Raw genomic sequence first — 13,711 nt, forward strand, 5'->3', positions numbered from 1 at the left:
ACTCTTTTACGTGCAAGAGAAACCTACCTACTGGATGTTAGACTCTCTCACATGCCGTGCCTCTGCAGTAGCTGCCTCTGCTGTCTGTAATGCAGCTCTAAGGCAGTCAATCTCCGCTCTCTCGCCTTTACCAACTCCTGGAGTGAGTCTCTCAGTGTGTGGTGGTAGGTGTGGGACCCTACATGACACAATCAACCATGCCGCTTATGTAAAAATATAGAAAAGTACATATAAACATGTAAATAAATGACTAAAAAAACTTAAGAAGTAATAAATATGTAAATACCTCGACATCTGTCATCGGTATCGATCGTGAGAACAAGCACACCACGTGCTGTGGATGCACTCCGTGTGGTACTCCGTACGTCGATGCCAACCTGGGTGCCAGGAGCCTCGACTGTCGACATAGGCACAAATGAAGGATTTGTAGGAGCTACACGAAGGGCTGGTGGAGGCCGCCTACCCTGGTCGTCCTGGAGACGGCCTCGGCTAGCACCACCACCCGGCTGATGGCTAGTGTAATCCACCTCCTCCCCTAAGACAAACTCCGCATATAATTGCTTTGCAAAGTATATGGGAATCTAGCGGTTGTTCGGCATCCTCCAATATGCGGCAACATATCGACTATAGATATGTGCCGCCATACGAGGATGCGAACACCGCGAAATAGTAAGGGGCTTGCCCCCGCCGCCGCAGGCCTCATCCCATGACTATCGAGGAAAAGATCTAAGTAGGCTCCATTCCTAATCGGACCAAGATCACAGACCTGACGATATGTCAGGCCATGTGACACAGGAGCAGTGCGATGGTGGGCTATCCACTCATCTACATAAACAATATCGTGAAGGCTACGAAGGGACGAAAGCATCGCCTCCAAGTCTGCCACAATATGTAATGTAGACGGTGTGTCTCTAGCACTCCTACTTCTACGGATAGCTGCTAACTCGCGGTCTATCTCCGTGAGATGAGGTCCACAATAGACGAGCGGCCCTCCTCGTGTGTGACTCCATGCTAAAACCTAAGCCTAACACAAAGGTCCAATGTGAAGGGTCCAATGCTTAGTGCTAAGTAGCACTAATGAAGCTATAAAACAATGCTAATGGGCCCACTAATGCTAATCCAAATCAAGAGAGCAAGGAGAGTGAAAACGACTTCTGACAATGAGGCAAAAAAAAAGTTTTCCGATTTTATAACCTCGAACGAGGTTCGGTGGCATCATGCACTTTAGGGTTTGCAAGATGTACGCTCTGGATTTTAGGGTTAGTGAAACAAACGGCCAAGATACACACTTAATTTTAGGGTTGGTGAAGGATCGACGGTTGAGATTTGATATTAGTATCTCATTCGAGGTACATGGATGGCTTAGATTTTAAGTCATTACCATGACCGAGGTATGTGAATGGACGGTGGAGATTGCATCTCTGTACCTCGAACGAGATATTTGGACGGTGGAGATTGCATCTCTACGGTGGAGATTGTATCTCTTTACCTCGAACGAGGTATTTCAATGGTCAAGATTTGATCTCAATATCTCGTTCGAGATATGTGGACGGTGGAGATTGTATCCCTATACCTCGAACAATGAATGGTCGAGATTTTATTTCAATATCTCGTTCGAGATACGTGGACGGTGGAGATGGGCTAGTCAAATATGCCTAGGGGGATACAGCGTGGCATTGATGTGGATCCGAGTGGCATGAATATCTCGATCAAGATAGTGTGGTGGCGGTGACCTGTATTGGTGACATGGATGATGACTGGAAACCCGGACCTGCTAGCGTGGCATTAGTTGGTATCTCGTTCGAGATATGTCGCTTTAGGCTTGGGAGGCACGTGTCGTGTTTTAATTCATGGCGATATCACGATCAAGGTACTCCACCCGAGATGCATGGATGTCCCAATTTTAGAGAGAGTGAACGAAAGTGAGTACCCTCATCTTGCAACCGCCCCATTACTCCAAAATATCTCATTTTTTTTAGTAATAAGTGATAACCTTGTACTCAGTCAACTCTTCATCTTATGTGAGAATTTATTCGTTTTTGGGTATTTTCTTTTATTCTTTGGATTTTTCTCATCCCAACACTTGGATTAATCCAATTGGCCCATTGGAACCTTAATTGGACCATAATCCAAAAATTTCTGAAAATGTAGACCCTTAGGCTAAGGTCCCTTAAACCATTTTTAATTAATTCCTAATGCACATTGGAAAGTTCATTTTGAACTTCTGATTCAGGGGAATCCATTTTAGACACCAGGAGAATTTTTGTATCCAAAGATATCTCAATTTTGGATTACCTCTCTCTAGGCCAAAACTGGGTAAAACAAGATCTTTCTTCTATTTCAGAGAGGGGAATAATTACAAGAACAAAAGGGGAGGTTCTCACACCTTTGCACCTCAAAAGTTGGAGGGAGGAATCTTACAGTGTGTGTAAAGAAGCAAACCTACAAGAGAAGCACCTCACTCACTTATTCTCTCATAAGAGGATAAGGAAGCAATAGCTCAAGATAGGGAAAATATTGTTCTCATTAAGTGAGTTATTATTTTTCAGTGTTATAAGTGGTTAGGCACCCTGTTTGGGTGGTCAGACACTGTTGACTATAATGTCTCTGTGGCCTAGGCCATCTAGTGTACATGATAAATCGATGCGGATGATTACACTTAGCTTGGTCATCCCTTGTTTACATCATGTGTAGCTCATTTGAGTGGAAAACTCCATAAGGTATACATTAAATGAAAAACTATTGGGGTGGACATAAATTATAAAGTGATGTGAAATAAATAATTCCTTGAAAATCACTTATAATAGCTCCGAATTTGCAAAAACATTATCGGTGGGGCCCATTGAAGTCGTTCACTTATAGTAGTTGATCACTGTAAAAGTGGTTAAGAATTTCAAGCACAAAGGCATAACCATCAAAAGCCATTTCGTCAAACTAATTGAGGAGAATATTACTAAGCATACAAGATTATCATGGGAAGAAAATGTAAGGGATATGGATATAAACAATGTGTTTATTGAAGATATCTTCATGTCAATAATGTGAAGGATATGGATTTAAAGAATATATTTCTTGAAGGTGTCTTCATATCAAATGGATTTAAAGAATATATTTCTTGAAGGTGTCTTCATATCAAATGGATTTAAAGAATATGTTTCTTGAAGGTTTCTTCATAACCGGATAAAGAATATGCTCCTTGAAGGTGTCTTCATATGAAATGGATTTAAAGAATATGTTTCTTGAAGGTGTCAAGGTGTCTTCATACTAATAACTAAGGAATACAAATTTTACAAATCTAAAATCAAAACTAGCTAAGTTTTGACTATTGTTACCATTATGCTTATATTGAGAAAGAATGTAACCTCAATTAAAGAGGTTTCACTACAAAGAATTAAGGCTGAGGAAGTTGCTACTTAGAAAAATGCACCTATGATGTTGGTGATGATGGTGGCAAAAACATCAAAATGCAGCCATGATGATGATGATGGTGGTGACAATAATATTGGTGGGTTATAGAAGAAAAATGTATCATGATGATGGTGGTTCACCCTAGCTCTGATATACCAGATCACTAAAGTGGAAAGCTGGCACAGGACCAGTACGTCATGCAACATGGAGATCTTCACGAAGACGCATAGGAAGAATTTGGAAGTAGAAACAGCACTTTGAAGTTGAAAGTATTTTGAATAAAGTAAACATTTTTTACTTAGGAAGTAGACAACATTTAGAAGAAAGTTGTAAAGCTTTTTGACTTGAAAATAAAAAATAATTGCACCATTCCATTATATTGAAGATTTACAGTGAAAATATTTACAACAAAAAGAGCTAATTGCTCTTGAGTCTCTTCTCTTCTTGCTCCCCCTCTTCGCTAGGCATTTTCCCTCTATAATGCAAAAACCTCTTACGACTATAGCCCTTGAGTGACTTTACATCCTCCACTCCTGCACCTAGGGCATAGCTTGAATAACATAGGAAATAACCTGCTCGAGAAGGCCAAAAACCAGGGCCGTATCCAAAGATACAGATGGCAGCACACTTCCCTATAAGCATGACTTTATGTATATTATAAGGTATAAATGCATACCCTGTATACCTAGATAGGAATTTCAATGTAAGGAGTGGAATTTATGCATCCTTGTAGTACTTGCTATGATATATAATAAATATATTTTTGTCGATAGAAGAGACGTAGTGTGCAAGAGCGGCATCTTGCCCAACTCTTGCATGACCAACACCACCTCATCCAAGAAATCCATCGGCGTCGTCAAGCTATATCTGCATTGACAAAGAACCAAGAGGGAACAAACTAAAGTAAGAAATAATTCAAACAGACTGAAGCAATAAGAATTAAACCAGACAAACTAAAGCAATAAGAATTAAACCAGACAAACTTAAGCAATAATTTACCTTCTGGTTCTCATCCTCCTCCAACTTGGTTGCATCCCAAAGGTTGATGGATCCCTCTTTGTTTTCTTGGTCAAGTTCGAGAGGAAGTTCCTTGCCAAACTCAGAAATGCCCATATCCTGCTGAAGGGCTTGAAATTCTTCCTCTAAAGAAGAGAAGCTTCATTCTCCTTGGCTTTTTTAAAGCACAAGGACATTGCCGCTTTGGGGCCTCTATGAAGTTTTCTATCACTGCATCCTTATGCTCATTCTCTACATCGAGAACACCGGACGCAGCTTCACAACCGACTGCTTTTATGTTGTTTTGCAGTATGTTTGCTCAGACGAGTTCTGGTTGTGGAGTGTGCGGGCAAAGGCAATAAGCATTATCCTCAACAATGCAATTATGCCTAATGACCCTGAATCGCCACTTCCACTAGCCTGGCAGCACTAGTACATCAAAGAAGAGAAAAAAGACGTTGTTTCTTTCTCCTATATGAAGCATTTCAGCTTTAAACAAGGAGTCCCTCAGAAGGGAAGCAAGGGCAAGACAAAGAGGAAGCTTCCATTTGCAGACAAAGGCAAGGACAAGGCAGGCAAGGTGCCAACAACAAAGGAGACAGAGCCGAAGGCTGAGTCAAAGGAGGAGGCCAAGACTGAGGAGGCCAAGACTGAGGAGGCCAAGGTTGAGGAGGCCAAGGTTGAGGAGGCCAAGACTGAGGCTACAGAGCCTGAAACCGCTTAGAGGCATTTTGTATATGTCCAGAGCCAAAGCGTTGTAAAGATTCTGTATTTTTATTGAGCTCGGCTCATTTTTGTATAAACATTCTGTATTTTTATTGAGCCCTACTCATTTTTATATTTTATGAGTACTACGCTTTGCCATAATAAAATACACATGATTTAGGATCAAATGCCACGTGTGGTAGGGCTTATATCATCGTCCATTCATGAATTGCCACGTGTAGGGCTGACGCTATCGACGTCATGATTGTGTTTTGCTCTATAAAAAGGAGGAATATTTTTTTTTCATATTTTTTTTTCCAGCCTTTTTTTTTTTTGCTCGCCTTTTTTCCATTGCTTTTCTCCACGCTTTGCTCCTACAACTCGCCAGACAGCTCAATCCTTCCATATACCAGCCCTTGTATCCCAGCCCTTGTAGGTTTTTCGCTCTCTTCGCCTTGTATTTTGCTCTCTTTGTTCACAGCGCGATATGGCCATTCTCCAACTTTTGGAATCGTCATATCGCTCCATGGTTGGTTTGGGTTAATTTTATTGCCACATTATTGTTTCGTTCGCTGCGGCGATATTTATATTGGTCCACATTTGGATTCACCATATCGCGCAGTGGTTGGTTGTCAACTAATTTTTAGCTTACTAATTCTGCCTTCTCTTTCCCAGTACTACCATGGCCCGCACAAAACAGACTGTCATGAGAGTTTCAGTGCCAGCACCAGATCTAGCACCAAATCCAGCGCCGGTTCCTTTTGTGCTTATGCCCATTTCATCGCATGCATTCTGAACTTCCTCAATGCCTAAAATGTTAGTTATATCTTTCATTATCTCATTTGCAAGTATCTGTTGTACCTTCTTGTAGCGTGGATCTCGAACTATGGAAAGAATGTCATGTTTTCTCACGCAACTACGTAACATATCTCCAATATCTTGAGGACCATTATCACCATGCACATCTTTAAGAAAGGTCCTGTAATGAACTAACAAAGATTACTTATAGCAGCAATATTATATAATGAATTAACAGTTAATGAAAAAAATCAAACAATAGATACACTCCAATAAGAATAACTTATAACCAAAAAGATGAATAGAAAACAAACTTTGCTGCATGAATTCTTTGCTTGAGAGCACCACCACCAATTGCAAGTGTCTGAATGTTGTTCATTGTCCTCTTTCGCTCTCTGGCTCCCATGGGTGTGCTCTTCATACGCGAGATTGTATCCTGTAACTTCAGGATTTGGTCCTCTTTCTCTTTGCCCTCTCTCTGTAGCTGTAAAATATTATTCTGTGCAATTTCAAGAGCTTGTTGCACACTACTCAAAGTGACTTGCAAGCTATGAATTTGTGAGTTTAGAAATTGAACCTTTCATGCATCACATATACTTAAGCGTTTGCAATATCCAAGGAGCCCATTCTCAACCTCTCCAACAAAATGAATGAATGAGGGTAGGTCTGTGAAAGGTGGAGAGAAATTTGAAGGAGGATTTTTAGGATATAAATACCCATCAACCCAAAGATCCACATTACAATGACCCTGTTGTCTTCTTTCTTGCTTCTCCTATGCGTTTAGACGTTCTTTTCTAATAGGTGCATATTCATTCAAGATGCGAATATGCAAGTCTACCTTCCTCACTCACGATGAATTTGAGGTGTTTGTTATTTTTGTGAGTGCCACCATAACATGGATGATAAAGAGTACTTTTCAACAGACACTATGTATGTCTTTTGTAGACCTTTTGAGAGGCACATGTCATTTTTATGTGATGATAAAGAGGACTTTTCATTAGACACTATATATATCTTTTGTAGACCTTTTGAGATGCATAATATAATTAGTCTTTTGTAGACTTTTGATGTCACTTTTGTGATAATAAAGAGTACTTTTTCAATAAACACTATACTTGTCTTTTGTAAACCTTTGAGATGTATATGTTACTTTTGTGCTACCTCATTGTATCCTAACAAATAAAAAGAATGTTATGTTACTGTATCCCTTCACATTTCTTTTAACATTGCTATACTCAAGCCTAATCTATACTTTTTTTTGGCTAAGTCTTTGCATCTTTGGAGGATTTAAAGAGAAACTTTAACATTTCTATGCTCAAGCCTAATCTATACTTTTTTTTTGGGCTAAGTCTTTGCATCTTTAGAGGATTTAAAGAGAAACTTTATTGTTTAAGCTTTTAATCTTTACCTCCTACTCCTTTTACTTTTGTTACACCACTTTGGAGTTTGCTTCTACCAAGTAAGTATGCTATATTCTTGAGGTGAAATGGCTTTTCAAAATGAGCAGTATTACTATTTAACAAGGCTTTTTTGAATGAGTGTTTTGTAAGCATCAAATTAAGATTTTAAGCAAAGAAAATGTAACTTGCAAGCATGAATAGTTACAATAGGGTGTGTTTGCTCTCCCTTGATACATAGCATTCAAAACCATTAATGTAGTTGAAAAAAAGGAAGGGGTGAGGAGTTAGCATGAAGGTTTAGCAAAAATAGTTACTATGTGAAGTTAGTTGAAGGATACGTTAAGCAATAGGGTGGTTGTTGAGTTGTCTTTGGCGTGAATGTAGCAAAATAAAAAAATGGTAGTTGGTTGCCTATAGCAATTGTGACATACGATTTAATGGGGCTAAGCTAGTAGTAGGTAAGGATGGACAAATCTACTTTTGGATGGCATGACTTGGCCACACTCCTTAGCTTAGACTGGGAGCCTATTGCATATGAGTAAGCAAAAGACATTTTTATGGGGTGAATGAAAGAGCCTCTTATCTCAGTGAGGCCCAAGCTATGCATTAGGCTACAAATTTAAACTTGCCAAATATGAGCATAAACGAAGGTAAAGACAATGGTGTTATAGATAGCTTGAACAAATTCCTCATTTAGGTATGCAAGTGATGATGCTCAACATAATGGTCAGTGTGTTAGAAATAAAGTTTTTTTCTAACGAGTGAAAAAAGGATGATAACCAGTTTTTATTGAAAAAATGTATATATTAATCGGTTTATAGCTAAAACTTCAAAAAATTGAATCTTTAAATTCAAGGCTATGCAAAATTATAACCGGGTTTTCTCAATTTGAGCCGTGAAAACTACACTAAAGGGTGGTTTTTTTTGTAATGGTATTAATCCTTGCCACTAGGGAAGATCACTTGTGTGCATTGAGAAGGGAAATTTTTGCATCGTGAGGATTTGTTTCCACATATGGGAAGTCTTCATTACATTTGTTTCATATGGTCATAAACTAAGGTCTAGGTCCTCGCTTGACTAGGTGGATGTAAATCTCCTCTTTTAAAAAAAATAAAAAAATCTTGGCTTGAAAGTAGAAAGTACACATGTTATCATCACGGACTGACTAACAGAAGTGCCATTGCTTGCATAGGGGAGATTTGAACCCACAACCTCGGGACTGACTGACAGAAGTGCCATTGCTTGCATAGGGGAGATTTGAACCCACAACCTCGGGACTCTCGAACTAAATCTCTATTTCTTGTTAAATTCAAGCCCTTCCTAAATAAAACTAAGGTAAACCCTTTTTTGGGGTTTTTTTATTTTTGGGGGAAGATTTTGTGAATTTTTCATTTGTTTACGAAGCAAAAAAACACAAGTAGATTTTCCAAGTAGTGTAAAATTATAGTTGGAAAGTGAGAAATGGCTGTTACAACGGTAGACGTGTGGGCAAGAAGGTGGCACATTCATGATGATGGCAAGCGTGCCTGCAGATGTCCTCTTTTAATCCTCAATTAATTGCCTTTTTAACACGTATCGCTCTTAATCCAATAATTCCTCCTTTGATTAAGGTTATGCGCAGCTTAATTAGGCTCTCATAAATGCCTTTCATGAGGTGAGTACAAGTCATATATGCCCGAGCTTAACTTCAAGCTTATTAATTATAAGCTCTTAACCATTCTTTGATCGAGCTCTATTAGCATCTATTTGATAATTTTTCATCAGATTAAGCCCCTCTTTGCTCGTAAATCCGGTGCAGATTATCACCAAATTATGCAAGTCATCATGAGCATGGTGCAGATTATCGCAAGAGGAGCTCAATTGTCTCATGAGTCAACAGTGAAATTGTATTGCAGAATTAGAGAAGGATGCCAATTATCAGCTCATGATCAGTGGGAGCTTATGAGGCTGCAGAAGGGCCTGAATTAGTTCAAAACAGAGCTGATTAGCTGCAAAGCTTTTTGAAACAGTACTAGAGCAGCAAATTAGGGGTGCAGGGGGATTATGAGAAGTTAATCTCAATTATCAGAAGGGGGTATTAAGGAAATGCAGGCTGTTGCAAGTGGAGATGATGGGATGGGAGGATTAAGCACATGGAGGTATGGTGGGGTGCAGGCGATGATGTGGAGATGGATGGTGTGTTCTATATGGGTGGTGGGGATGGTGAAGGGAGGATTAGAGGAGGGGATGAAGGGTGGTGGTAGTGAGATTAAGGGAGGATTAGGGGAGGGGATTAAGGTGGAATTAATGCAGCATGCAGCTGCAGCATCAAGAAGCAGGAATGCATATGGGACGATCCTGTACATGGGGACTCCAAGGGACTATGAGTTCTATGTGGCTGCTCGTGTGCTCTTGCAGTCCCTTGCTCGCCTCCACGTTGATGCAGACCTCCTCTTGATCGCCTCCCTGGACGTCCCACATCACTGGGCTCAAACCTTGTAATTGCATTCTCTCTCTCTCTCTCTCTCTCGCACAGAAACACAGCTTCTTTTGCTGCTTTCACTCTAGATGTGATTCTCTTTTGGTAATAATAATCATTCATTCATACGTACATTATATATATAATAAACACAGGTTCTTTCTCTCTCTCTCTCTCTCTCTCTCAGAAACACAGCTTCTTTTGCTGCTTTCACTCTAGATGTGATTCTCTTTATATAATAATAATCATTCATTCATACGTACATTATATATAATTATATAATATAATTTCCATTCTAATTATGATTTTTCTGGTATAATAATAATACACACACATGCATGCATACATACATACATACATACATACATACATATATATATATATATAATTATATATATATAATATTATTATATCATAATAATACATACATACATAATTATTATGATTTTTCTGGTATAATAATAATACACACATGCATCCATGCATGCATACATACATACACACATATATATAATGTCATTCATACATACATACATACATAATGGCAAGCTTGTGCATTGAAGTTAGAAATATCGTAGCTCTCATTTGAAACTCTTTTAGTAGTTAACACCCCAAGGACATAATTCAAACAACATTGCTTGGAATATTAAAGCCCAATTACCCAATGTAGATAATTTATAGAGAAACAGCAGCTCTTAAATTTTTATATATATTAATTATAGCATATTACCACTATATAGGAAACCCGATCTGCATTTGGCACAACTTTTTGTTTAGACTTTGATTATAATTGCTATTTAGGACAGTCTATTATCTACATATGAAGTATTGGTCAGATTATTATGCAAAGCTAGAAAATAATTAAAGGGCGGTCACCATGAGTAGCATTACTAGGGTTAGAAATTGAGTTAATTTAATGATGGGTTTGATTGATTATCATGCCTTAGTGTCTGTGGGTTGAATTAGGGCATAATTAAGGCTAATTATCATGCAGTTTAAGCGAGGGAGTGAGAGTGGTGAGGGTGCCCAACATTCCGAGCCCGTATAGGGATCAGCCTTATTTCAATCAGAGGTTCAAGTTCAGCTTGAATAAGATATACGCTTGGAGGCTGGTGGATTATGAGAGGATCGTAATGCTGGACGTGGATAACGTTTTCATACGTAAAACGGACGAGCTCTTCCTTTGTGGGCAGTTCTGCGCTGTCTTCATTGACCCTTGTATCTTTCACACTGGCCTCTTTGTCCTCCAGGTTAGCGCTCACTAATCTCATGCTTATTTTCTCTTAATTCAGCCTCTCCTATGCATACCATTCACTAATCCATCATCACCTTAATTGCAGACCATTTATTAATCCATCATCGCCCATGCTTATTTTGCCTTCATATGTTAAATGTAATTACTACCGATGAGATAATTAACTCAGCTCAATTGATTGATCATCGTTTATGTGGATTATTAGGCATCTATAACAGAACTGAATTAATCATGGGGAATCAAATTATGCATTGAAGAACTTAATATCAAATAATGTATGATCAAAACAAGGCTTAGCCCTAATCATGCTGACTTAACCAACTTTTTGCTTGCAGCCATCCAACAAGGTTTACAGAGAAATGTACAAGTATTTGTCCACAGGAAAGGAGAATATAGATGGGGCTGATCAAGGCTTCTTGACTTCATATTTTAGTGAATTGCTTGATGAGCCCTTATTCCACCCACCAAGTAACAACCATACCAGGCTCAATGGATACTACAGGCTTCCTCTCGGCTACCAAATGGATGCTTCATATTATTGTGAGTGCATATTCACTAGTTTTCAAGTGATGCAGTTACTGAGGATCTGATATGATACCTGCTTATAAGTTTAATCAAACCATAATATATAGCTGCTTAGTTTAATATTTATATACTTGCTTAGCTTAGTCAAATCATGAGTATAATCCATTTGCATACATTTCAATCCATAAATTAATGATCTGATTAGTGTATTATGTATGGGAATTTTTCCTATACAACCTCTTAAGCCCTCCATAAACATCATTTCTTCAAGGCATACTTGGCTAATTGTCTTAAAACCAAGGTCAGGTTGATCCAGCTTTATTAATATTTCTGTTGTATTCTCTAATTTGATTTAGAGCCTTTGTTTCTCTCTCTCTCTCTCAGATATAAGGTTGAAATGGCGCGTGCCATGTGGTACTAACAGCATTATCACATTTCCTAGTGCCTCCTGGCTTAAACCATGGTATTGGTGGTCTTGGCCAGTTTTGCCATTGGGACTGTCATGGCATGATCAAAGAAAAGCAACCATAGGGTAAACTTTGACACCTTATATCTTTGAGCTTTGAGAAAGCATTTCATGTATAGCTTTAATGGTACATTTATAGTATTGACTAGTCACACTAATCAATGCTAGTTACTTTATTTTCTGTATGTAATGCTAAATTAATGCTCATGCTTACTGTAAATCTTACTCTTCTCCATTATGTCTTATGATTAATGAGCTTTAGTTACATTGATGCTTACTTTATTTTCTTCATATAATGCTCATGCTTACTGTAAATCTTACTCTTCTCCATCATGTCTTATGACTAATTAATTAGCTTTCACATTGATGCTTAATTTTCATGTACCTCAGGTATACAAATGAATCACACATTCTTTTAGCTGAATCATTTCTCTATTGTGCCGCCCTCGTCCTTGCGAGCGCTGCATGGCTAGGCTTATTACCATCACTCAACAAAGATGGAGATCAGATGTACAAAGCATGTGTACCCAAAAAGTTCTGGACAAAGCATGAAGCCGTGTGCATGGCTTTCTTCACAAGGGTACTACCATCTTTGTGTGTATCTGCAAGCTTTTTGTTCCCCATGTGGATGATACCAACCACATCACATCCCATTGCAGGGTGGGGAGTCTTCTTATTAGGCTCTTTTTCACTTCTAATCACATTAATGACCATGTTTAAGTTAGAACTAGGCCCTACAATGACACCATGGATTTTGATTTTCATGAGCCTACTTGTAATGGCTTTTCCTTTCTACAAGAATGGCATTATTAGGATGCTGGCCATATTTGGGTTTGGTGCTTTTTCCACCCCCTTTCTATGGTGGTCTCTTAGAGCGATTTCGACAAGAAAGCGTTCAAATTCGGAAAGAGTCTCTGGTAAATCAAGTCCAGTACTTAAGGTGGCATCCCAAGCTATCTCAAGAAATTGTGCAGATTGAAGTTGAAGAGAAGAAGCACACAATGTGTTTGTTATTGTTCTTCTATATTGATTAAAAGAAGTGATTATTGCAGGACCATCACTTTAAATCTGTTATCATGACATTCTTCTTTATTGCTATTTGAATTTGTATTTGTATTAGTTCAGCAGTTCTCCTGCAAGTGGGTGTCTTAAGTTCAAACCCCATATGCAGGAATTTTACCTTAATGACCCTTTCTACCTCCAATACAACTACATATTGGCATTGACTTATAAATCTTAGTAAATAATCTCTTTTATATTGAGGACCCAATCCCTGTTAGAAGGCTGTTTTACTACTGCATCAACCTTAAAGATCCTCTAAGTTATATTTCTCCTTCCTAGGAGCATTACACAAATCCTTTTCACCATGGAAATTGTGGTTTTGAACAAGCATTTTCTTCCCAGTTTTTTAACATGACTATTAACTTAATCTTGAAAGCACGTTTACTTCTCCCATCAATTTCAGAAAGCTGTTAATTGAGTATTAATTGAATAAGATGTAGGCAATGAGTCTCATCTCAGAAGGGGATCCAGAGACTGACTTTTTAAGCAGAACTTCTATGAAACCTTGGGCTCAATCTTTTGGTTGTCTTTTCTCTTTGTTGGTTACTTACACTAAAGTGTAAGCATGACAGGGCGTATCAATATTTTGGGTATTTACTGAGATTTTATGCACACTTTGTAGGAAATCAGCATGTGGG

General features: G+C 38.6%; 1 protein-coding gene across 1 annotated transcript; it reads left to right on the forward strand.

The window, feature by feature from the left end:
* The first annotated feature begins 9,063 nt into the window (after positions 1-9,063).
* Positions 9,064-13,034, forward strand: LOC147621457 (putative glucuronosyltransferase PGSIP8). The gene is made up of 5 exons (XM_086824567.1): positions 9,064-9,784; positions 10,760-11,015; positions 11,356-11,560; positions 11,930-12,077; positions 12,402-13,034. The coding sequence occupies exons 1-5, from the start codon at positions 9,393-9,395 to the stop codon at positions 12,988-12,990; spliced, it is 1,590 nt and encodes a 529-aa protein (XP_086680693.1). The 5' UTR covers positions 9,064-9,392; the 3' UTR covers positions 12,991-13,034.
* The last annotated feature ends 677 nt before the right edge of the window (positions 13,035-13,711 follow it).

The sequence above is a fragment of the Cibotium barometz genome, chromosome 30 (assembly GCF_041138505.1).
Source record: "Cibotium barometz isolate CiBa-2024 chromosome 30, ASM4113850v1, whole genome shotgun sequence".
Lineage (NCBI taxonomy): Eukaryota > Viridiplantae > Streptophyta > Polypodiopsida > Cyatheales > Cibotiaceae > Cibotium > Cibotium barometz.